This window comes from Meriones unguiculatus, chromosome 21 (genome assembly GCF_030254825.1).
Source record: "Meriones unguiculatus strain TT.TT164.6M chromosome 21, Bangor_MerUng_6.1, whole genome shotgun sequence".
In the NCBI taxonomy this organism is placed as follows: Eukaryota; Metazoa; Chordata; class Mammalia; order Rodentia; family Muridae; genus Meriones; species Meriones unguiculatus.
In genome coordinates, this window is record NC_083368.1 from 22,569,789 (window position 1) to 22,596,441 (window position 26,653).

Consider the following 26,653-nt stretch of genomic DNA (forward strand, 5'->3'; position numbering starts at 1 on the left):
GGTAAGATGATCAATCTTCACTTAGAAAGACAAATGGGATGGACATGGGAAGTAGGAGAAAACAAGAAACAGGACAGGAGCCTACCGCAGAGGACCTTTGAAAGACTCTACCTAGCAGTGTGTCAAAGCAGATGCTGAGACTCATAACCAAACCTTCGGTAGAGTGCAGGGAATCATATGATAAAAAGGGGAGTTAGTATGACTGGGAGAGGACAGGAGCTCCACAAGGACAAAATATATCAGTGCACGGGGGTCTTCTATGAGACTGTTTCTCCAACTAAGGACCACGTATGGATATAACCTAGAACCTCTGTTCGGATGTAGCCCATGGTAGCTCAGTATCCAAGTGGGTTTCCCTAGTAAGAGGAACAGGAACTATTTCTGACATGAACTCAATGACTGGCTCCTTTACCTCCCCCCACTCACTGAGGGAGGAAGAGCTTTGCTAGGAGACAGAGGAGGACATTGCAGCCAGTCCTGAAGATACCTGATAAGCTAGGGTCAGATAGAAGGGGAGGAGGACCTCCCTAGCAGTGGACTTGGAAAGGGACAGGGAGGAGATGAGGAATGGAGGATGAGATTGAGAGGGAATAAGGAAGGGGGCTACAGCTTCGATACAAAGTAAATAACCTGTGATTAATATTAAACAAATAAAAATTAAAAAAATTCTGAGCCTTTGAAGAGCTGGGCTATATCATCACCATCATCATCATCATCATCATCATCTAACTAAACTCACTGAATTCTACTATAAGAATGAGGAATTTAGGAAACCATGCCCTCAGCTCATTCCTCAGCATTGAACAGCTTCCCATGCACATGCTTATCAATCTTTGCTTTCTTTCAAGAAAGGGAGGACAAAGATTACTCAGTCTTTGTTCATCATGACAAAGTGTTTTCTTAAAGTCTATCTTTGCACGAATGTTTATGATCTTCCCATTTATGACTCTTGTGACTCACAGCACTGTTTTCTGTACAGAATGACACAGAAGCTGGGGGCCAGAGAGCACTCAACCATCTGTTGTAATTGAACTTAAGTGTTCATTAGCAAATTAGATCAAGGTCCAGGAAGCTGTTTTTATGTTGATTCTTCTGGACATCACACTGGCTTTATGAAGAGTTGAATCTTATTTCACTGCTGGCATTATAATAAATTGTTTCTCATTATTCACATTTCAGCTTCTATTCAAATTAAATGCTGAGCCATGGTAGTACATACCTTTAATCCCAGCACTTGGAGGCAAAGGCAGGTGGATATCTCAGGTCAAGGTTAACCTGGTCTATAGAAAGAGTTCCAGAAGAGCCAAGGATACACAAGTGGACTGAGTCTCAAAAACAAAAACAAAACAAAAATTTAAATTGAGGCCTATTTCACAATGATATAAATTATTGAAAAATATTCAAATAAGCTGGAGACTAGCAAAAGGGAGTTTTACTTATTTTTTGATTTCATATAAAAGACAAAAATCATTGTGACCATTCTGTGAAAAAAAATCAAGAAAACATCTGTACTCATTACCTTGTAATGAGTTTAGAAAGATCAGATTGAACTGCCAACTAATGAGAGTCCTGTATGGATATCCATACATGGAACATTCTTAAAGCTGGGGGAGGTTATGTGGTTAATTTTTAAGAGGAGCTTATAAATACTTTCAAATGTCTAATGCTAAAATTAGGAACTTGAAGTTGAAAGAAAGATTTTAAATTATTGCTTAGGATCTAGGTAAACATTAACAAGCCAGGCTTTTAGGTAATAACCACATATTGATTATGTGTTAAATTGTTCATGATATTGCCGTTGGGAAAGCCACCAGGGTTATATGACTGACTTAATCAGTTGACCAAGTAGTTGAGGTTTATGGGTAGATTTAATCAGTTGGAAAGCTGTTGAATTTTATGAGGCTATGTCAAATAGTTGGCTAAATATTTGACCACACCACTTACTAATGCTTCATATCACATTAGATTAATATGAATAATTTGGCTATTACATAATCTAGGCTAGCTAACCAGTGGTCATGAATCTGCAGCTCATTTGTGATTGATGTCATCGCTCCTCCTATAGGCCTGGGATCTCTGAAAAGCATCTTTTCTAACCTTCTTTACTCTGGCTGTATGAAAACAAATGCTAATCTGAACAGGAATTTATTTTGAAATATTTCGTTAAATGAGATTTGTACATGATGTTGACTCAATCAAAATTGGTTTAAAGTGTTAAGGTGGTTACATGTGAGGGTGTGACTTGCTGAACACATGCCATCCTAGCACAACAGTAAATTGATCTGCATACATCTTTCCTTAGCCCTGTTTTGGAAACAGAAGAATTGATATTATCAGACACCAAAGTCATGCACAGAGGTATGACTAAATCCCTTGATTACTCTCAACATTAAAAAAAATAATCAAAAAGATTTAAAATCATGAGTGAGCCAAGTCCAAAAACTATCATAATTACTGATGCAATTTAGTGCAGTGTAGTTTTAAATGATGAATAAGCAATTAAAATACATAGTACAAAAATATTTTCAATAAAAATAGAAAAAATAATTATTTGTATAATTTAAAATCACAGAGTTAAAAAAAATAAAATCACAGAGTGATTAAAACAAAGTCTAGGCTATGCCTGTTGGTACCTACTCACAATCTGAGCATATAAGAGGGGGAGGGAGGCAGGAGGCTGTCAAGTTTGAAGCTACATAATGAGTTCAAGGCCAGCCTAAAGCAAAGTTTCAAGACACTATCTCCCAATCAAGGGTTATGGGAACCACAGTTCAGTACTTTGGAACCCGCCTCGTATGTTGATGGCCCTAAGTTTCATGCCCAGCTCTGCAAAGCAAACAAATAATCAAATTAGGTCATATGTTATTTTGGTAAGATTAAACATGACCATATATGTAACAAATGTATAGCACATGTAAATTAACTTTTTCTGAGTTCTGATAGAGAATAGCACATATAAACTGGGAGGCAGCTGCTGGGGAGACAAGAAGCCTCACTGCTAAGGCTGGTGACTCATTTGCTTGGAAGTGAACACAGTGAATAGAATTTCACCTTATATTTTAGGAAAACTGTCATTTTCCCCCCCAAATCACAGATCTGCTCAAACATTCATGAAAGCAGTTTTGCTAAATTTATAAATTTTAAGCTCTATGTTGAAATAGTTTCCAGCCTTCCTGGCTCCTATGCAGTGTTTTCAAGTCTATATTTTAATTGTGGAACATTTAAGGAGAAAGTGACTTTTCCACAATTGATAACTTGTATTAGACTTATTCTTAAATCACACAGGTCTGGGGAATTGCTCCACAGCAGAAGGGCTTAGACTTGCTTTCTGTTTCCCCAATGTTGTAGCAACTCGAACATCTGTAAACATCATTGGTCAGATCGTCCTTTAGAAGATTGCTTTAATAAGACCTCTTAAGATAAGCTGTTTTATCAGCTTGACAGTTGGCACTCTGGCTTGATAAGAACTCTAGGCTGATTTCCATTAAATTAGATGATGCATGGAAATGATCCTTTACTTTGGCATAGAGAGCTTTTCATTTTTGTAGTCCTATTTAAAATTCTAGAGTTCTCTATTTTAATATGTAAATTAACATTTTAGTTTTAAATAGTTCTAGGATGATTTGTGCTATGTGAATACAAATCAATGCTAATGCAATATATTTTAACACCTGGGCAACTGCTAAAGTAAAGTTAGATTACTTTTATATTCAATTTTGAAATGCAGAACTTTATATGTACCACAGAAGCCTAAATATTTGGATTATTCTATTCAATACTTGAAAGATGGTTAAACTTTCAGAATTTATTAAATGATGAGACCTGATAGAATGGCCAAGATGAAAAACTTGAGTGACACACATGCTGGAGAGGCTGTGGAGAAAGGGGAACCCTCCTCCACTGCTGGTGGGAATGTAAACTTGTACAACCACTCTGGAAATCAATCGGGCACTTTCTCAGACAACTAGGAATAGTGCTTCCTCAAGATCTGGCTAGGGTTAAATAGAAGGGGAGGAGGACCTCCCCTATTAGTGAACTAGGGGAAGGGCATAGAGAAGGGAAGAAGGAGAGAGGGTAGGATTGGGGGGAGATGAGAGAGGGGGCCACAGCCAGGACACAAATTGAATAAATGGTAATAAACTATAATAATAATAAAAACATATTATAAAAAAATTATTAAATGTTTATTATATATCAATTGATATGAACAGACTTTACAATTCTTCAAATATTTAGCTTTCTTGTTATCTCTCCAACAAGCTGTGATTTGTTTTCTCACCTATCATTTTTCTCTGAAAGGGCTTATGAAAGACTAGCAATTTCATACATTATTTACTCTCTAAGAAAAGAATGCTTTCCATACATTCTTAGAGCTAGCATTGATATCATGTAAAAAATAAACTTTTTTTCTTGTTTTTATACATTATTTTTTATTATAATTTGTTCACTTTGTATCCCAGCTGTAGCTCCCTCCCTTATCTTCTCCCAATTCTACCCTCCCCCCCATTTCTCCTCCCATGCCCCTAGCCTGTTCCACTTATAAGTGAAGTCCTCCTCCCCCTTCCATCTGACCCTAGCCTATCAGCTCTCATAAAGACTAGCTGCATTGTCCTCTTCTGTGGCCTGGTAAGCTTCCCCCTCAGAGGGAGGTGATCAAAGAGCCAGCCATTGAGTTCCTGTCAGAGGCACCACCTGTTCCCATCAGGAGGGAACCTTCTTGGAGACTGAGCTGCCATGGGCTACATCTGTACAGGGGTTTTTGGTTATCCAGATACATGGTCCTTGTTTGGAGTATCAGTCTCAGAAAAGACCCTTGGGCCCAGATTTTTTGGTTCAATTGGTCTTTTTGTGGAGCTCCTGTCCCCTCCAGGTCTTTCTATCTCCTCCTGCTTTCATAAGATTCCCTGCACTCTGCCCAAAGTTTGGTTATGAGTCTCAGCATCTGCTTTGATACACTGCTGGGTAGTCTTTCAGAGGCCTTCTGTGGTAGGCTCCAATAAAAATACACTTTTGTCAGGTATCTTCAGGGCTGGCTGCAAAGTCCTCCTCTGTGACCTAGCAGGATTGCTCCTCCCTTGGGGGGTGGGGAGGTCAAAGAGCCTGCCATTGAGTTCCTGTCAGAGATAGTCCTTGTTCCCCTTACTATGGGAAACCAATTGGTTATTGAGCTACCACAAGCTTCGTCCGAGCAAAGGTTCTAGGTTATATCCATACATGGTCCTTGGTTGGAGCAACAGTTTAAAAAAAAAAAAAAAACCCTGTGCCCAGATATATTTGGTCCTTGTGGGGCTCCTATCCTTTCCCCGTCATACTAATTCCCCTTCTGCCGAAGGTTTGGTTATGAGTCCAGATCAAAGGGGAGGAGGTCCTCCCCAATCTGTGGACTAGGAAAGGGGTAGGGAGAAGCTGAGGGAGGGATGGTGGGATTGGGAGGGAATAAGGGAGCGGGATATAGCTAGGATACAGAGTTAATAAAATGTAACTAATAATAATAAACAATAAAAAAACAAAAAATAAAATAAGTTTACTGATTAAAAAAATACACTTTGATAAACAAGAAACTATACCATTTAATGACAACTTCAACATTTCTTTATAAGCCATTTGAAGATTTTTCCCCAACTTCCATTTCTTGATTCTTTATCATATATAATTATAGCATCGCTCAGATTATCATGCCACATGCAGTAATTTTGTACACATGGCATGCATGTGATATATTTGCACATTCAACTAAAGCTGACCATTTACTTCCTCTTGCTTACCATTCTGGTAAGCAGTGGTGGTAGATCATAATCACATGTGGTTCCTGACTTTCTAAGGTTGAGGGTTCATGAAGGAGAAACGGAAACAAAAAAAGGGGAAATGAAAAGGAAGTAGGGCAATCATAGACTGGTAAGGAAAAGAGGAAAGTAGTTTGCTGTATTATTATGAAAAAAGGGTATGACTCCCATATGGTGGAGGCAGCTGTTTATCTAAATTTCCATCAACTTTGCATTTGTCATATAATACTAGTAGCTTGGACCTGGCAGAGTGGATGTATTTATACCAGAAAAACCATCACCATCAATAACTACAAATTAGCGTTTATCCTCCATTCTTCACCCACATTATTATATTGGAAATCCCTTTCCTAAACATGTGGGAAAACACTGTTGCCTGTAGTAACGAGATAACTAGTTATAGATAGTAAGCAGATAAAAGGTCAAGGTTGTGACTTTCCATTTATTTACTACTAAATAAACGTATTTATTTAGTAGTTATAGATAATACAACTATCTATAGATGGTCATTTTATTTGGAATCTTTATGATAAAAAGAAGCAAAACACTTTAAGTAAAAAAGATAGCAAGTGAGAGGGTCTTAATGCCTGGAATCTTAGAACCAGAAAACCAGCTATTTTATGAGTGGACTCCTAAGGTCAGGGTGGCCAGGGAGTGACAGGACTGAGAACTTCGTGATGTCCGACAGGTGGCATTAATCACCAAAATTGCTGGATGACTCAGATATACTGGGGCTGAGAAAATTCCATTGGCTTATGTAGACAGGCATTGTCAACACGCTTAGCTTAACTCTGATCGATCTCTTAACTTGATCCAACCTTTATGGCTGGTGTGCTAGCTAAGAGATCCACAGCTCCTGCTGCCGTTTTCTGGAGAACCAAGGAGGGGATATTTGGCCTTCCTCGCCTCAAGTTCCAGTCTGTGCCAAAGGAATTAGAAGAGAAGAAAGACAGCAAGACAGAAAAGGAAGTGTGTGAAAAGAGGCTGGCAAGGCAGAGGTAGACAGGGAGCAGCTGTGGACTTGGCACCCTAAAGAAAACTCCAGAAACTGGGACAAAGGTCATCTGGCTGCAATAAGGCTGAGCAAGGACTGAGGAAAATCTGACTGAGTTTGCTAAGCGAGACTTGGCTCCATCCTCTGTGTCCCTTTGCCCTGCTTAGATATTTGACCAGTATTCCAGAAAATCAACTTTTTGTAGGCCTGAAATTTAGTTTGAATTTGGAAGATATTGCTTATAGATCACTTGAAATATTCTGTATAATAGCTATTCTAATTAGCTAGCTCATAGTAACCAATTTTGACACTTTACAGCATTTCAGAATGTTTACTCTGCTTAAACTGAGTGCAGGATAATGGATAAATAGTGCTCACTTACTTTATTTCCTCAGAAAAGACTATAAATAATTCATGTCAGTTATTCTTCACTTTTTCAAAAATTCTTTGAATACATTTCCATTATTGCAGACACAACTGACCTCATTTATTATACAGGTTAGCAATTTCCCTTGCTATCATATTTAGTTGTAACCTGGTATTATTAATATTCCTTCTCAACCCCAAATCCATAAAAATAGTGTGAAGCTTTGTATAAATATGAAAAAAAACATATTGACCTAAGAGAAAATGTGAAAGCTGTTGAGAACCAAGAGATGCTAACGAACATTGCATCATGATTTACATTTCTTAATATATCCAAAGAGCAATTTGATAGGTCAGTTTCAAGCATTTACTTGAAACTGAATTCAATGCTATTGCAAAAAAAATATAGAAGACACATTTCCATATGAAAAAAAAAACAGGATGACAAAATGTGTCTTCTGATTCTTTTAAATAGCACCACATTCAAATAACAGTATTTTAATTATTTGCATTTTAAGCTAAAGTAGATATAAGGAATAATTCAAGCAAATAGAGAAGAGGGTAAACAAAATAGTATCCACGACACCTGTTGCTACAAGGCTATTTAAATACATTTTCTTAAAAAAAAACATGTCAAAGTAAAAATGTCGTTTTTAAGCATTAGGCAACAGACTCTGTAAACCACGAGTTGGAGAAATGCAGCCTGGAAGGAGGGCAGGGCCAGAATGAGATGGAGGAGGGCAGGAATGAAGGGTGGGGGAATGGCATTTAAGGATGGCTAGCAGTTCAAAGTCACTGCTCTTGACTATGGGTTGCAATGTTACTCCCAGATGAAATATTGAGCTGAAAGCATGCTCCACCCACACTTAGAGGACAGGTTTGTTCATACCTGAAGTTCAAGTCTTTAAAGGAGAACTGAGTTTCAATGATACCAGTCGTCTTCACACGGGAATGTAGGACGTCTTGCTCATTTGGCACGTACCCAGGGGCCGTGATTCTATCCAAGTCATTAAGGTAGCTAATAGAAGCAAAATAAAATAGGATATATTCGTATTTTTTACTTCACATCGTAATATGCCGCAATTCAGTACAAATGTATTTTTGGAGTTTAAAGCACACTAGAAATCACTGCATTTGTTGCTCTTCAAGCTGCTGATCAGAACGGCAGGACTTGGCAGCTGGGATGCCGCCATTGCCGAGTGCGAGTCCGCAATTAGCTCCTGGCGAACTCTTCTCTAACAATGCCTCAAAGCTGCTTTAGTGTGTGTCCTATGAAGTCTGAAGGACAGATTCCCTATCACGTAGACAGACTGACGAAAGGCTCTTCCTTCATGCTGTAGAGATGTTTTTCTGTGTTTTAGGTTGCCTTGGGATGCTGGTAACAACAGTGACCACAAGCTCTACAAACACCCTGTTCTGGGATACTCACTCTATGCTTTAAGAGAGTGGTTGGCTTGAATAATAATTTGAATTGTTTTCTTGTTATTAATTATTTGGGTATTTTTGCACAGCTCATAAGGTTAAAGCACAGTCATTTCCATTGAGGGTCATGATGAAATCCACATGTCTCAATGAAAGATTCCAAGTATTGCCTATGGGCCCACAGGATAGCCATCTAAGTACTGCAGACATCCTACTCTCACTAGGGCAAAGTATTTGCTTGTTTGTTCCTTTTGTGTATTTGCTCTTTGTTTTATTGATCACAGTGTCTAAAGCTTGTTAATGGATAGGCGTAAGCTTGATGAACTGTGCTCTGAGTCTGTTAGACGAAGGCATCTTCATCCTTTCCAGCAAGATCTAAAAATTAAAACAGTATTTTCTTTCATTTCTACTGTTGTGTTCTACACTGAGCATTTCATTGCTTAGCAATATGGCCATTTCTGTGGAAATTTAAATACAATATTGAACATGCCTGCATACAGATTTTAAAAGAGGGCTAATCTTTGGTTTCCTTCTTTGGGGTAGGGACCCACTGAATGTCAGTGATTGCTTATAAAGTTAAATATGTTCAGAGATTAAGTGTAAAGATTCTTATACATTAGCATCTAACACTGCAGGTTTCAATGAGAGGGTCACAACCCCTGTGGGGATTGAATGACATTTTCACAGGTTTGCCTATCAGATATTCTGCCTATCAGATACTTACGTTACATCACAATTTATTACATACATAGTAAATTCCAGTTATGAAGTAGTAGCTAAATAATGCTATGGTTGGTGGTTACCACAACGTAAGGAACTGTATTAAAGTGTGACAGTTTTAGGAATGTTGAAAATGACTGATCTAACACCATGACACTAAAACAAAGGTGTTTTACCATTAAAAATAGATTAAGTAGCTTTTTAGCCTCTTTATTTTGGAAAGTGCAAGTATACCCAAAGGGATTTTGCTCAAGAAGAAAATTAAAATTGTGTCTCAGAAATGATAGAATGTAAAAATGTATGATTATGGTTATAAAGACTGCCTTTAAAGGGGTGATGACTTTAGAAATAAAGCCATCAGAAGAAGTATTGGCAGATTTTACATTTTTAGTTTATTTTTACTACTACTTGGAACATTGTAAATTTGCTATTGAGGAAATCCTATATGTGCATTATATGTCAGTCATTTCATGCCCAAGAAAAAGAATGAAAAACATACTTACAAAAATAGAAATAAAATTCATTTAATGAAAGCTTTAGTAAAGATAGATTTAAAGCATTTTTTCTTTGCATTTGTAAATCATTCAGGTAAAAGGAGGCATTCACAAACTGATTTTCATCTAAAGTGCTGATTTTAATAAGCTGATTTTAATAAGTGCTGATTTTAATATGGTGTTTGGATGTCCAAGCCTGTAGTCTACAACCCAAACAGGGGCCTTTTCCCTCACTTGTGTGGAGGGCAAGTGGACTGTTGGACGAGGGAAATCCGCCTGGAGCTAGAATGAGGTTGAGTTGTAGCAACCTGGAAAATCTCAATCTTGAGAGTAGCAGGAGTAAGGATCGCTCTCTCCCTGTTCTGTGCCTGCATGCCTGATGCACACAGTCCTACAACTCCCCACCATTGTAGCACCTGGAATTCTTCTCCATGCAAATGAAAGATTCCTACCACCTGCAGCCCCAGGCAATGAGGTTCTCTCCCCCCAAATCCCTACCCGTTTCCCAAGGTTTATAAAGCCCTTATCCACCCCCACCCTCCAAAACAGAGAGATGTATCACCGGAATTGTTGTGTTCCTAAAAGGGGTGTAACACTGAAAGAGCTGTATTGGAGAGGGCTTTCCCCTCAGGGAATTCACTGCTGGACAAGGATACTATAAACCCACCCACCCTCCGGGCTTAGCTTGGTTCCACTGGGACCAGCACCTGGAAGCTTCTAGGGGAAGAAGCAGGACCCTAGCTCCAGACTGACAGTTATACTTATATGCACAACATGCCAGATTATAAACTTATGTGTCATCCGCAGTCCCTATCCAGAAAAATCACTTACTAAGCTGCTGAGTCATTGAGCTGGTATTCGGATGCCCTTTCAAAGCAGGCTTGGATTCCTGGATCTCCCCACAGCCGTTTAATTATTTCAGCCAGCTCACGTGTCATGTCACCATCTTCTAGTGTGTTTGCCATTGACTGAAGCTGTTGTTGGTCTTCCTGGAGTAACATTTTTGCACGAACAGAAACAAGAACAAAAGCATGCCGTTTAGGTTCAGAGACTGTTTTAAACAGAGCATCCTAAAACACTTTTACTCAATTCCTTTTGCCAATAATTTCACTGAACATGTGTTTTTTTCAAAACCTATTGAGAACAATAAAACTAAAATTTATATAGAAAAATTGTAAAATACTATATGGAAAAATTTGAACGATTGCTTTAAGTCATTGGCTTCTCACCATGTTGTTAAAAGGGTAATGGTGCTTTGGTCGAGTCCATTGTCTCCTGGGCTAAAATGTTCGAGTAAAAGAAAAATGAGTTTGTTGTAAACTGTTATTTATCATAACATATTTCTTTTCATCATTTTGGCAAGCGATTACACATGGGTAGCCACACAGAGGTGTTGACAGTCTCTAGGTGGTATCAATTGTGCGCCTTTGTAGTAAAGTGCTATAGGGCAGACATGCGAAGCAGCTAAGAAAAAACAACAAACTATCGTGTCCTCCATAGTAAGACCTGGAAAGTGGTGAGGGAGGATAGAAGCTTACTAAACAAACTCAATTTAAACAATCTATAGTAAGCCACGATTTATACTAGCAATCAAGACTTTTTTATTTTTATTAATTACACTTTATTCACTTTGTATCCCCCTGTAAGCTCCTCCCTCCTCCTCTCCCGATCCCACCCTCCCTCTCCCTTCTTCACACATGCCCCTCCCCAAGTCCACTGATGGGGGAGGTTCCCCTCTCCTTCCTTCTGATATCCTAGTCTATCAGGTCTCATCAGGAGTGGCTGCATTGTCATCTTCTGTGGCCTGGTAATGCTGCTTCCCCCTCAGGGGGAGGTGATCAAAGAGCAGGCCAATCAGATTATGTCAGAGGCAGTCCCTCTTCCCATTACTATGTAACCCACTTGGACACTAAACTGCCATGGGCTACATCTGTGCAGGGGTTCTAGGTTATCTCCATGCCTTGTACTTGTTTGGAGTATGAGTCTCTGCGAAGATTATAAGTAAGGAATCTGAGTCATAGAGTAGTTAAATAGATTATGGCAATTGGTTAGGAAAACAAAGAAATCTGGGTTCAGATCCTCAGTGCCAGTATCCAAAGCTCAGGTTCTGCCTGCTATAATGATATGCTGGTGAATATCATTCTAGCAACATAGCACACACATATCCTCACAATAAGCACACACTTCAATGTATTCATTTACACATGTACAGTGTAGCTCTCTCAAAGCTCTTTTTGACACAGCAAAGAGGTGATCAAAGAGCAGGCCACTGAGTTCATGTCAGAGAAAGTTCCTGCCCCCCTTATTAGGGACCCCTCTGTGGACTTCCTCTGAGCAGAGGTCTATATTCTCTCCACGCATGGTCCTTGGTTGGAGTATCAGCCTCTGCAGGCCCCTGTGGGCCCAGGTTTTTTGACTCTGTTCTCCTTGTGGAGTTTCTGTCCATGAGACCTGATAGGCTAGGATCAGATAGAAAGGGAGCAGGTCCTCCCCCAGCAGGGGACTAGAGAAAGGGCATAGAGGAAGAAGAAGGAGTGTGGGTGGGACTAGGAGGAGGCAATGGAGGGGGCTACAGCGGGGATACAAAGTGAATAAATGGTAATAAATAAATAATAAATGAATAAATAAATTAAATTAAATTAATTAAAACAAAAAAATCAAGCTCTGAAACTGGAGCTAAATGCTAGCAGAATCCATATAGTGTGAGGCTGCCAGAGTGAAGTCTGTCCAGGACGAACTCAGCGCTTGCTGATGTCATTCATTCATAGTCAACCAACTGCAGGTTTTTTCTGCTGCTTTGTTAAAAGTCTTTTCTTTGCTTAAGATGGTAATAGCATGTCTTTTATCATTACAGAACGTTAAAAACCAAAAGGAAACTTTTCAGCTTTCTGATTAGGTTTTATTATTAAAAGCAGGATGATCAGATGACCCACTGATTGTTAAATAGCCAAAATGCAAGACTTATTTTCTCATTTTCTAGCATTAATGAGGGACTGATTCTAAAACTCATCCTTCCTATTACCCAGAGAACTACAAATCCAGTGAAATATGATTCTTTTACTTAACTTTTCATTAAATTTAATTTTGAGATTATAATGTAACTGAATAATTTCCCCCTTTCCTAACCTCCCCATAGCCCAGTCGTTGCTAGCTTTCACATTCAAGGCCATTTCTCTCATTAATTGTTCTTACATGCATATATATGTATATCTATTTCTAAATCCAGTCTTCTCTGTCTGTGTAATATTACTCATCAGTATATTTTCAGGGCTGATGATTTGGTAGGCTCATTCTTCTACTGCTAACATGTCTTTGGGACAAAAAGTGCGAGGAGGCAGCTTTTCCCGGGTCCATTCCTAAATTAACAAATCACTTCCTTTCTCAGCAGTCCTTTATAAACCAAACTAATACGCTTTCCAGGAATTCTCTCCAGACTCAAAACCCTTGATATTTACTATGACTCACAAAGCTTTCCATGTTTGATCTGTGTCTTTCTCTCTGTTCTTTCTCTCTGTTTCTTTCTCCACCTGTTCCTCAAGCCTCAAGTACTGGACTCTGGCTACTCTGCAACTCTCCAAACCCATCTTGAGGGTGGCTGTGTGCATCTGATTTTATGAAAAAGTGTTTACCAAACCACACACTTGTCTATCTATCTATCTATCTATCTATCTATCTATCTATCTATCTATCTATCTATCTATCTATCTATCTCTATTTTATTCTTATTTTTTATTCTCTCATATATGACATCTGATCACAATTTTTCTCCTTTTTATCTCATTCTCTTTCCCCTTCCTCTTTACCCCAGATCCACTCTTCTATTTCCCCTCAGAAAAAAATCAGACCTCCCAGAACATCAACTAGACATGGTATAATGCACTACAGTGAGATGAGGCTCACACCATAAAGTCATATCAAGGAGGAAAAGGGTTCCACAAGTAGGCAGAAGAGTCAGAAACAGCACCTACTTCCCCCCTGGTTAGGATTAGGATTCCTACATGAAAACCAAGCTTCTCAGTCATAAGATATATGCAGAAGACCGAGTCGGACCCCTATAGCCTCCCTGATCTCTGTGAGTCCTCAGTTGATTCTATGGGCCATGTTCTTGTGATTTGTCCACTATCCCTCTGACTGTAATACCTTCTTTCTTTTCTTCTCTCTCTCTCTCTCTTTACGAATTGATTTATTTGCTTTACATGTCATTTGCAGCTTCCCTTCCATCCCTTCCTCCCAGTCTCTCACTCCCCTGCCCCCCATCCTCCATTCCTTCCCTTATGCTAAAAAAATGGGAGTCTACCGTGGATATCAGCCCACTGAGGCATGTCGAGTTTTAGTAGGACTAGCTGCATCTTCTATTGTGGGTAGACAAGGCAGCCCAGTTAGGAGAAAGGGATCCAAAGGCAGCAACAGAGTCAGAGACAGCCCCTGCTCCTGCTGTTAGGAGTCCCACATAAAGACCAAGTTATGCAACTGTTGCATACATGCAGAGGGTGGCTGTACAACTGTTGCATATGTGCTTAGGGCCTAGGTCCATCCCATGCATGCTCTCTGTTTGGTGGTCAAAATCTCTTTTTTTTATTAATTTCTATTTTTAATATGAATCACAGGTTATTTACTTTGTATCTCAGCTGTAGCCCCCTCCCTCATTCCCTCCCAATCCCACCCTCCCTCCTTCATCTCCAACCTGTCCCTTTCCAAGTCCACTGCTAGGGGAGGTCCTCCTCCCCTTCCATCTGACCCTAGCTTATCAGGTATCTTCAGGACTAGCTGCAATGTCCTCCTCTGTGGCCTAGCAAGGCTGTTCTTCAAAGACAAATGGAATGGACATGGGAAGTAGGAAAAAACAAGAAACAGGACAGGAGCCTACTGCAGAGGGCCTCTGAAAGACTCTACCTAGCAGCATATCAAAGCAGATGCTGAGACTGATAAATAAACCTTCAGTAGAGTGCAGGGAAACATATGATTCCCTGGAGAATCATAGGGGAGAGTTAGTATGACCATGGGAGGACAGAAGCTCCAAAAGGACAGAATATATCAGGGCACAGGGGTCCTTTGTGAGACTGTTTCTCCAACCAAGAACCATGTATGGATATAACCTAGAACTCCTGCTCAGATGTAGCCCATGGTAGCTCAGTATCCAAGTGGGTTTCCCTAGTAAGGGGAACAGGAACTATTTCTGACATGAACTCAAAAATCTCTTCTTAAAGAACCTTTCTCCACCTTTGTATTCTCTGAACACTCTCAAGCTACCCCTGTCCCCTATTTCTTGTTGTTTACAACATTTATTACAGTGCCTGTCTTCTCCTTACGTTATTTAACTTTTAGTGTACATGGCCATATACGTGGACAAAGGTTTTGGTGTATCATTCATTTGTATACTTTGATAATATATATTGCTAAAATATTGTGGAAGGGGCAAAGCAAAATAATATGCTAATTCTAAAGCAACACAGGGTCTTAGTAATCTGTAACTTTTATTCCAAGTACTACTCTGAAGGTAACACAGTAAGCAGATTTTTAATTCATGATAATGTGTGAGATAGTTGTTAATTAATACAGAAAACATCACTTAAATGCTATATTACCAACCTGAGTGCAGCTCTGCTGCTTTCTTTTGATGTCATATTTAATATTACATTTAATTCCTAGAAAACAGTTACTGTTTAAAAAATTATAATGCACAGTAGAAAATAGAGGATTCATTTAGAGAAAAATAAGACTTAGGTTGAGGGTAGTTAATATTTGCAAAATTATTATATTATGTTCTTAAATACAGAATAGGACAACAAATATAATCCTATGAATGTTCTAGTCCAAATTCCACAGAGGTCATGAAATTATCACATGGGCATACTTACTGGACTTCTGGGATTGACATAATCAATTCCAAGTGTAGTCATAGCTTTCACAATGGCTAGGATGGACTGCAAGGTGTTACTATAAATCACTGCTTTAAACTCCATGCATTCTTGTTTACTGTAACCATTCTTATGGATGATCCTACAATCAAACATGAAAAACTTTTGTGAATTGAACTTTTGTAGCACAAATGACCATTGACATTATATTGCTTAAATAAAAGCATTGTGTATTTAGCTTAAAAAAAAGAAAGGGTTGTGATCATGCGTACATACTGAGTCTGGACGATTTAACCTCTTTGAATGTCTATTCATTGTATTCTATTGTGGCTGTGGGAGGAACACATGGTACGTAAAAGAAGAATTTAGCCCTTTGTCTAGGCTACGTCAAATACTTTTTCAAATAGATAAGTCACAGCATTTTATTTAGAACAGAGATTCCTTTTCCAAGAAGAAAATTCCCTGACTTCCAGGCCAGAAATGAGCATCTAGGCCTGAATCGTCGTGTGGTGTTTACACTGTTTACAATCATTTCTTTTTCTTTTCTTTTTATTCAAATTAAATTTTTATTTTTTTATATTAATTACAGTTTATTTACTTTGTATCCCAGCTGTAGCCCCCACCCTCATTCCCTCCCAACCCACCCTCCTTCTCTCATTTCCTCCCTGTCCCTCTCTAAGTCCACTGATAGGGGAGGTCCTCCTCCCCTTCCATCTGACCCTAGCTTATCAGGTATCTTCAGGACTGGCTGCAATGTCCTCCTTTGTGGCCTAGAAAGGCTGTTCCTCCCTCGGGGAGGAGGGGGGTCAAAGAGCCTGCCAGTGAGTTCATGTCAGAGACAGTTCTTATTCCCCTTACTAGGGTACCTGCTTGGATACTGAGCTGCCATGGGCTACATCTGAGCAGGGGTTTGAAGTTATATCCATGTATAGTCCTTGGTTGGAGTATCAGTCTCAGAAAAGATCCTTTTGCTCGGATTTCTTGGTTTTGTTCCTCTCCTTGTGGAGCTCCTGTCCACTCCAGGTCATAATAACTCCTCTTTTTCTCAAATGATTCCCTGCACTCTGCCCAAGGTTTGGTTATGAGTCTCAGCATCTGCTTTGATACACTGTTAGGTAGAGTCTTTCAGAGGCCCTCTATGCTAAACTCCTGTCCTGTTTCTTGTTTTCTCCTACTGATTTCTAGAGGATATGAAGTCATTTAACAGAACACCCTGGTTTTTCCTATCACTTAAGAAATACTTGGAAGTAGGAGTGTCTGCTTTCTATTTACAGCATTAACAAAGGCATTCTTTTTCTATTTTTTAATTTTTTTTTAATTTAGGTAATTGCTTTCTCTTGGAACCCTTGTCATTTCTCCATGTGTGTACGTGCTCCCGGGTCTCTGGACGGTAGGTTGGCTATGCTCCTCTCTTCCTTCCACTCAATCACTCATTAGTCAAAGTTTGACTGAGGGTTTAAGAACAATAGCTTAAAATAGACTTTCTCATTAAAGTGAAACTCTGTGCTGGTGCTAATTGTGGTCCTTTGTGCCTTCACTGTGTGATACATTTTTGTTTCTTTCTGTCTTTTTTTTTTTTTTTTGGTTTATTTTGCGTTGTTTTTAAAGTGCTTTGTGTTGTTTTTGAGTGTCAGTTTTCTCAAGATTCATGTTGTGTCTATACACATGGAAGTGCCAGCTTAAGGGGCAAACAGAGCACAAACATCTCTTCAACACCTTTGAAGAACCTAAGACCACCAAATGGAAGGACCAGGCTCTGGGAGGACTTAAGTGTATCTATATTGTTTTCATCTATTCCTTTACATTTGATTTTCAACAATTGCTCATTTTTACCTTTAACAGGGTCATGCCTATCATGCTGTATTAATTAAATCACTTGAATAAGCAAAAAAAAAAAAAAATACAAACAAGCATTGAGCAAACAACAAAGACCATAAAATAGAAGAACAGCCTACTTACAAATAATCAAAGAATGATTGTTGAATAAATCCCAGCCTTCTATCCATAATTAAAAGAGAAAATTATTTTAATTGTTAAATTGAAATGGTAATTATGAATAAATTCGGGGCATCTGGGTTCCTTTGGTAAAACAAGTTCAGATGACTCTTACAAGACTGTGAGGAAACATGACTGAAGCAAACTGCTTAATTTTATTTCATGTAGAAAGAGTTCTCTAGCTATAAGTTGATTTCCAGCTTACTTCAAACTAAGAAGATTTTATCGGGCATTTTAGTTTTTCATTATATAGTGAAAGAAATGAATGAGCCACACCTGTCTCTTTTCCCAGTAGAGCCATAGTGAAAGTCCAGTTTATATAGCAGCTACTGCACACCGTAGCCACCAGCCATGTTACATAAATCTGTAGTTTATATCTTCAAATGGCTATTAAACTCACACTCAGAGATCATAGCCAGGAAACCTTTTCATCATGGTAAAATTTTTAATAAGAAGCACCAAATTATAGAAAGAATTATCTTTTTAACATATTTTATGCTGTGTAAAAGTTCATAGCCACATCTGTGTATAAAAAGTCATATCAGGGTGAAAATGACAAGGAAGAGCAGAAATAATGAGCTTAAGCAAATTACATGACATTGGTGGCTTTGGATTAACCAGAGAATTTCATCACTGACCATCTAGCCTCATTTTATTCATTTTTATTGCAGTTTTCATTCATGGAAATTGTATTTAATATTTCTTCATTAAGAAATTAGATAGTTACTCCAATATAAAGAATAAATAATAAAAAACAATGTAAAAACACATAAGTATTTATTGCAGTGACATTAATAAACAAAGATTTCACATCTGTATAGATAAAAGGCCAATTTCTTCCAAATTTCAAATGGATCCTTGATTGACATAATTGAAATATTTATGGCTTATACCCACAGTGTTAAAGAGCTAGATCATTTGAGGATTGATTCAATTAAAACATATCTTCTAGCATTGATGCTTCAAAAGAAGAACAGAAATTACAGTTATTGTTGAACAATGGATGGAATGTTTCCACACTCAAAATAGCTCTGTTACTACTCACAAATCCTGAAGAGGTTACCCGAATTTGAAAAGTGTCTCACATGCCATTTCTTTTAGGATAACTTCAGTGTGTTTGATGTGTCTTACTTATCTGTATGTGCCCAGGGCTGACCATTTGGTATTGGACAACCAATTGGTTATGGAAGACTATTTCTCTAGCTGAAAGCATTACTTGCTTGCTTGCAGTTCTCCATGTAGGGTTGAACTCTCCTGGGCTTACTCTGTCCATGTTAACATGTTTATTAGTGTAGCCTTATTTCATCTCACGATTTGTCAGTCATGCTGGTGAAACTTTATGAGAATATAGTACTTACTCATAAATATATAACAAAAATTAATGAAAATAAAGACAATGGATATGGAAAAGACCAAGAAGGGGTATGTGGGAGAAATTGTAGGGAGAAAAGAAAAGAAAAGAAATGATGTAATTATATTATAATAAAACGCTAACATAAATAATTAAAACAGAATTGCTCAGTGCATAGATGAATATCGAATATCAAACATTTGAAAGAGTTCTGTACCTACTTCATTTGTTTAACAATAGTACTTTTCCCAGATTCGCCTGCTCCTGAAACAAATGAAACAAATGTTATTAACCTTTACATCAAATTGGTATGAATATTAAGACCTATTTTATCAGGTATAAATTTTGTGTAACTTCTAAAGGAAAGAATGTGTACTAACGGAGGAAATTATGTTTTACATTTAAACATGATTTGACATGTTTATATCTCCTGGGTTTGCAACCCAATGATATATTCCACAATTTCAGAATCTAAATAGCTCTTGGCCTCCTAGGATGACACCTTATATCTCTATTTGAATAAATGACAATAGAAGAAAACCATAAGTAACTTTATTTCTAGAACTGTTCAAACAGAAATCTATCCTGCTTAAAACATGCTTTTCTCCTTAGAAGCCTACCATACCTTTGCACATAGCTATGATTTCCTTTATCTAAATGAATGAAATTCTTAAAATCTCTAAGTAAAGAAGACAGTTATGCTAGACACTTGTCTATAAGCACAGCAGAGTATCATTAATAGTGACGGTGGTTGGCCCTCTCTGGTGGGGTGGATTTCAAGTTGGGTCAGCGAATGGTTTGCCATTCTCTCAATCTCGGTTCCATCTTTGCCCCTATATTTCTTATAGAGAAGACACATTTTGTGATGAAGGTTTTACGTGTGTGTTGGTGTTTCCTTCCCTCTGCTGGGAGTCCCACCTGGCCTTAGACTCTCAGGTAGTATAACCACTACAGACTCCCTTGTCCCGAGATGATACCTGGCCTCCACCACTTTCCCTTCTTTTTCCCAGTTCTTGTCTTCACATCCCTTCCTCCTCTCTCTCTCCGGGTCCCCACCTCCACTATCCTCTAGCCATATCTCCCAGCAAGTTCCCTCCATTCATCTACTTTGCATGTCTATTGTATTTCTTGTTCTGAGTGAGATTCCTGTTCTGAGTGAGGTTCCCTTGGCTTCTTCGGCTGGCAGATGATGAAGACAGATGGAGAGAGCCAAGGTCAAGCAATGGGCTGAGCTGGGGAGTGCTGTGGAAGAGTGGGAAGAAAGATAGAGGGAAACAGAGAGTTCAAGGACACCACAAGAAGACCTATAGAGTAATCTAACCTGGGCTCACAGGGACTGACAGAGACTGAACCACCAACTAACGAGCTTGCATGGAATGAACCTGGAACCTCTACAGATATGCAGCAAATGTGCAGCTTGGCCATCATGTGGGTCCCTTAATAGGGGGTTTCTCTGAATCCATTCCCTGCTGCTCGGTCACTTTCCCCTGGCTGGGCTGCTTTATCACTCTCAGGTGGGAGAGAATGTGCTTAGCCCGGCCTTGACTTGATATACCTGTGTGGATCAGTACCAATTGGGTGTCTCCCCTTCTCTGGGAGGAAGGAGATTGGGGAATGAGAGGAGAGGCTAGGACTGGGAGGAGAGGAGGGAGGTGGCTGGGATGGGAATGTAAAGAGATCCTAGGAGCCCTAATGCATAGGAAGGTGACATGGAATGTCTCATGTCATAGGGTCAGGGTATGAGAAATCAGCAGTGGTACCACAGGTGTTACAGTCACCTTTTTCTGCAACATGTATTTTAGCTTATGACTCACACTATAAAAGATTATTGTATCAGCTGGACTCTGGAAGCATCATAAAGAGAAACCCAAAACATACATGATTCATAACACAGAAAGTAATAGCTCTTAGGGAAAACTTAGTGGCTGTTTTAGGTTGTCAATAAGAAGCTTTTGAAGACATGTAGTGAATATCTCTCTGGATGTTATTCTTTTCTTCTTTTTTTGAGAACTGAAAACTAAAAAGTGCTGAGATAATGGGTCGTAATCTAGGTTGGTCTTAGCATTTGTATACGACAGACAGTTATCTTGATTTATCGAAGTATGATGATTTCAATGTAAGCAAAAGTTAATTTGAATGATAACTCCAAATCTAGAAATTTTATTAAAATTTACTTATGGGTTAGAGCACCCTGACACCACCATATAGAGTTTTGCTGCTTGACCTTTACTTTTTCGCTGCTTGCTTATAGTTTTTCATGTATCACTTTAATTTTTTGTCATCAGTATAAGACATATTTCACACGAAAGAAATACTTCCTTGAACTTATATTTCAAAATTAATCTACCCCTACCAAGAAGCAATTTGCAATTGATACCTACTAGAAAAAGGAAAACCAGTTTTCTTCAAAGGTGTGTCCCTGAGTGTACCAACCTCAAGCCAGTGCAGGTCCCATGCCCAAGAGCAAATGACCAACAAAAAAATGGACTCTCTCTCTCTTTCACTCTCTCTCTCTTTCTCTCTCTCTCTCTCTCTCTCTCTTATCTATCAATCTAATCTATTTATTTGGTAAGGGTAGTATGTTTTGATACTTTTTTGCTTTATTATTTTTGTTTTGATTTTTGAGTTGGGGAAGGAATATATATATAGAGAGAGAGAAAGAGAGAAAGAGAGAGAGAGAGAGATCCTGAAACTGAGTGGATAGGGGCTTTGGAGGATCTGGAAGGAGTTTGGGGATAAAAACAGTATGATCAAAATATACTGTGGAACTTATTTTAAAGGAAGACACATTTAAAAACAGATTTTGTCCCTAATTTGAGACAACATTTTTTGAAGTATTTCTGTATGGTTTTAAGTGTTTTCATGAGCTTGGGTGAACAAATAGAGACCCATCTAAATTTAACTCTTATGGCAAAAAGTTTTTATTGTCCCTGGCAAGTCTTAATGTATCTGATTTCTGCAGTTGTCTAAACAGCTGTCTGTCATGTAGGCTAGAGAAAAATAAAGGGTGGTAAATAATCCTTCATCAACAGGTGGTTATATACTGATTCTTCCTTTTGGAAAAACTGCCATGATTCTTATCCATTATTTTGCTAGGGTGCTTTCTGCCACAGGTCATTAAAGTTAGAGACAAAGTCAATTAATGCAAAAATCATCAGCAGTAATTTGCCAGTACACCTTCATAGACATTATTGTTATTATTATCAATATTATATCTATTTTTACAGAGCTGTTGTTAAAACTAAGGCCAGTGGTCTCTAGGCATTCATTCTACCATAAAAGTGTAAACCATCCCTGTATTTTTAAGTACTAGCAACAGAAGCAAATATTGGAAACTAAGTATCAGCAGGCACAGCTACACAGAATCTCACTCCACCAAATCAAATACATATATTTAGTTATATTGGCTTAAAATCTCCTAGCCTTGGGAATATGAGAAGAAAATCAATGGCTTTAGCAGGAGCTTCAGTCCTACCCTATGCAGATTTATAAGTCTATTGGAGCAGGAAACAGCTTGTAGGCAGAGTATGTGTCTGGTATATGTGAGGCCACGAGTTTCATCTCTATCACAACACACACAAAAATAAAATTCCAGAATTATATGATTCTGTATGTGTATGCATGCTGTGGCATGCTTTTTGAGACCAGAAGATAAACTTGAATGTTGGTCCTGGATCATAAAGAAATGCGCTATCATTTGAGAACCACTATTAGTGAGGTAAAATTAAAAAAAAAATCACAAACATATTCCATTTTATTTTCTCTATGTTATAGAAAACTCAAATCTGGGTCACATTTTGGGACAAAAGTGACTTGTAGGTTATGCCATAGTCTAAATGTTCATTCAGAGTGGTCTTTCTTTTGAGATTCACTGATAACAAACTAGGTTGATTCCAGGAGTCCTTTGAAGGCACAACACCTGTCACATGCTCTGGTCTTTTTATGTAATAGGATGCCTTATTTGCTTGAACCTATGTACATTCACTACTGTGCTTTAACCCACTAGAGCTAGAATTATTTGCAATATCAACTATGATGGAAGTGTGATGCAAGCCACTGCTATTCTCTATTGTTGAAAGGATAATGAGAACTAAAAATCTCCATATGTTAACTACAGGTGCAAATTCTCAAGCATTTTTGATCTTTAGTTGCTTGGAGCCACTGATGTGCAGTCCAAGAATACTGAGGGCAATGGTCAAGATCAGAGGGCAATCACACTGATAACACTAAATGCTGGAATTTCCCAAACTATTTCTGAGACGAGAGGAATTGTAAGTACATAACAATTATTTGTGTAACTTATTAGGTAATTCAGAATGTCCCTAAGGGATGTAGAATAATTAGTTACGTTAAACTAGCAGATAACTTTTGATGAAACTTCTTATTAGTAATTCATAATTTGATGTGCAATTATTTTGAAAGTAGCATTTAAAGATTTTTAATTTCTTAAAAAGATTTTCTTTGCTCTGTGTAGTAACTTTAGTGTTCTAAGAGAGTTAAACAGTTAACTGCAATATTGGCATAATTCCTAAAGAAAAAAACAACCCATCTAAAAATCTCCTTCATCATTTAAAACTCCATCTCAAAGTTCCTCAGAGATGAACTGTTCATTCCCACTCTCACACTGATTGTAGGTCTTAGTTCACAATCACCACTCCATTCTTGTAGGATTAGGTCATGTTACAGGGCTAAATATACACATGACAGCATGTTCCCATATGCCGAGAACACCCTAAAATAGTTCCTTCCTTCTAAATCGTGGTCATAACTAACATTATTTTCTGGGCTAAAGAGTACCAAAGGAATTTTCACAAGATACAGATCTGTTTCTTTGAAGAAAATAATATTTCAAATAACAATTAAAATTGAACTTAACTTGCATTTTAACATGCACAAATTGTAAATAATAAAATATAAATAAATAACACTATTGCTATACAGAAATACTAAAAGAATTTAAAATCTTTTAATATAAGTGTTATACCTGTAACTGAACGCTACTGAACACATGCAAGGCTTGATTGCTCATTTGGCCAAAACAGGCAAGATATGATCAAATAATTTGACATATCTTGATACGCATGATAATTTTCTAGGCCATTAAAATCCAATAATTGTATAATAGAGGAAAAGTTAGAATGAGCCAGCCTTGTATATAGTGTTAGTTCTGTGCATGACAGAAATAAGAACTGTAGAGGAGAATTTACTTCTAAAAACCTCTATTTACCTTCAATAAACTCTCAAGTCTCCTGCTAATGCTCTTCATAGTACTTTGTTTCCAGGCATGAGATAATAGAGCAAAAATTTAAGTGGTTTCAGGGCTTAGTTATTTTAAATTGAAATGAAAGATAATATCTGGATATTTGGATTAAAGTGCCAGCCTCTCATCATAGTTAGTCTTTTTAAGGAATGACTTGTCCCACCCAATAATTCTACCCATAAGTAAAGTTAAAATTTTCTATCTCCTCTACATGACATACATTCAAATAGCCTGGACCCAAAGATGAAAGAAAAGAAGCACTGTACATGTGATTTTAGAGTTAGAAAAATATATTTTATTTATTTGTGCTATTCAATTTAGCTTCCATGCATTCCCGACTTTTACTAGGCAACACGATTCAGTTCTATCACTATGAGCTCTAGTTTCCTTGTCTACCAAATTTTGTTTTTAGCGTTATAGCTTTTGGAGATTAAATTATAGATACAAATGAGTTGGAGAACGCTGCAGCGAATGCTAGATGTCTCAGTTGTGCAGAATGCGCTTTCATCGTTTTAAGACCCTGCAAGAAAAGTAGCTTCCACTCTTTTTATGATTTTACATTTATTATGTTTTTGATAGCTTGTATATGTATGTCTGTGCGTATGTACACACAAGGGCAAGCCCCTAATGGTTCCAGAAGAGAACATCAGTCTCTGGAGTAGGAACTACAGGCAACTGTGAGCCACCTCACGTGGGTGCTGAGAACCGAATTCAGATTCTCTGGAAAAGCAATAGGCTCTCTAAACCATCGTAGATATCTCTCTAGCTCTCTAGTGTTCTTTGAATGCTTTCTTATGGATCGTGCTTGTTAGACTTCCTACCCTCTGCCCACTCCTCACCATACCGAGGTTCTGAGATTTCTTGTGTCACAGTGTTTACGAACACTGTCATTCAGTTACAGCATCCTGGCGGAAGCCACTTCAGCCACAGCCTTTTTTAAAAATTATTATTTTAACAATTAATTCATTTTGTATCTAGATTGTTGGGCTCGCCTTCATCTCCTCCGGGTCCCCCTTCCTTCCTCTCTCCCTCTATCCCTCTTTCCTTCTTTTTCCCCTCTCCCCCTGCCCCCATCATTCTCCAATAGTCCACCATACAGGAAGTCCTTTTCCCCTACTATCTGACCCTAACCTATCAGGTATCATCAGGATTTCCTGAATCCTCCTTGGGCTGGCAAAGTAACAGGATGCTTTTCAAAATACAGACCACAATTTGTTTGTCTTCATGATGTTGATTTACCTAGCTTTTTTGTCATGTTTTTTCCATAGAGTTCCATCTTTCTTCCACAGTTATTAAGAGCTTCTTCCACAGTTCAGAGCTTTCTATATTTTCCATATGAAGCTGGCCACAATATGATTTTTCTAAACTTCAACAAGTGAATCTATTACACTCCACTTTGTTTATTTAAAACATATTCTAAAGTATAATTTTCTCAAAATTCTGTTGATTTTAAGTCATAATAAAGGGGGGAAAAGAAGTAAATGTTGTGCTTTTAGTTACTGTCTGAAATTCCCATCATTCACATTCTTGATTTGTTCCATGATTCTGTGTTCCCAACTAAGCCTACTTGATTGCAATTCATGCCTACGCACCTTTACCCAAATTCCTGGTACCTGTCTAGGGTTTGTCAAGGGAAAAGTCAAGGACAGGAAAGTGTTAGCATTTATTCTGTTAACAGGAAGCCAGTAATCATCATTAATCCTTGTTTACCATCCATAGACAACAATTCTAAAGGTTGTTCATCACTGAGTATGAAATTTAGATTTCTTCAGACTATCTATGTAAGGGAATTCGCTCTCTTCCTAGTTTGCTTTTGATAGGTACAGAAGAATACGTATCTTTTTTATTTTGATGAACCTTTTTGCCTCTCTTGACATAATTATGATGACTATTTTCTGTTAACATGATGCTGTGGTAAATATCAATGAATGTCCTTATAGTACTCAACCACTATTCTTCGGATTTATCTATCATATAATTCCTCTATTCCTATTTTTACTTTGGATTTCATATAATCCTGTCTCTAGTCTGTCAATATTTTTTTTATATTTTATAAAGATAAACCTCTCATTGTCTGTATCAAATATTTTCAATGAACTGACAAAACTTTCCCCTACATATTTATGTAATGTTGAAATTATCTGTCCATGAAATATTTGGTAGATTTTAGTTGAAATGAAACAGAAACGAACATGTGAGGTACCGTTTTAGTTTGCAAAAAAATAAGTAGAAGAAAATTTGTTTATTTTCTACAAACATTTTATGTTTCTAAAAATGTTTCTTAAAAAGATGAAAGTTTGAGAAGACAGTACTTCAGAATCTGGTATTTACATTGCTTGCCTTTACCATTTCCTCATCTGCTCATCATTACACTCTCTATCACTAGTAAACATCTGTTTTTCTCTGCAGA

The 26,653-nt window shown here is 37.9% G+C and overlaps 1 protein-coding gene across 1 annotated transcript in view; it reads right to left on the reverse strand.

Moving 5' to 3' along the window:
* Positions 1–26,653, reverse strand: part of Gnat3 (G protein subunit alpha transducin 3) — a 49,968-nt gene that overhangs the window by 9,989 nt on the left and 13,326 nt on the right. Inside the window, exons 2-5 of the mRNA XM_060373749.1 lie at positions 19,205–19,247; positions 15,638–15,779; positions 10,611–10,768; positions 8,033–8,161 (exon numbers count right to left, since the gene is read on the reverse strand). Coding sequence (XP_060229732.1) covers positions 8,033–8,161; positions 10,611–10,768; positions 15,638–15,779; positions 19,205–19,247 — 472 coding nt within the window. The remainder of the gene's footprint in view (positions 1–8,032; positions 8,162–10,610; positions 10,769–15,637; positions 15,780–19,204; positions 19,248–26,653) is intronic.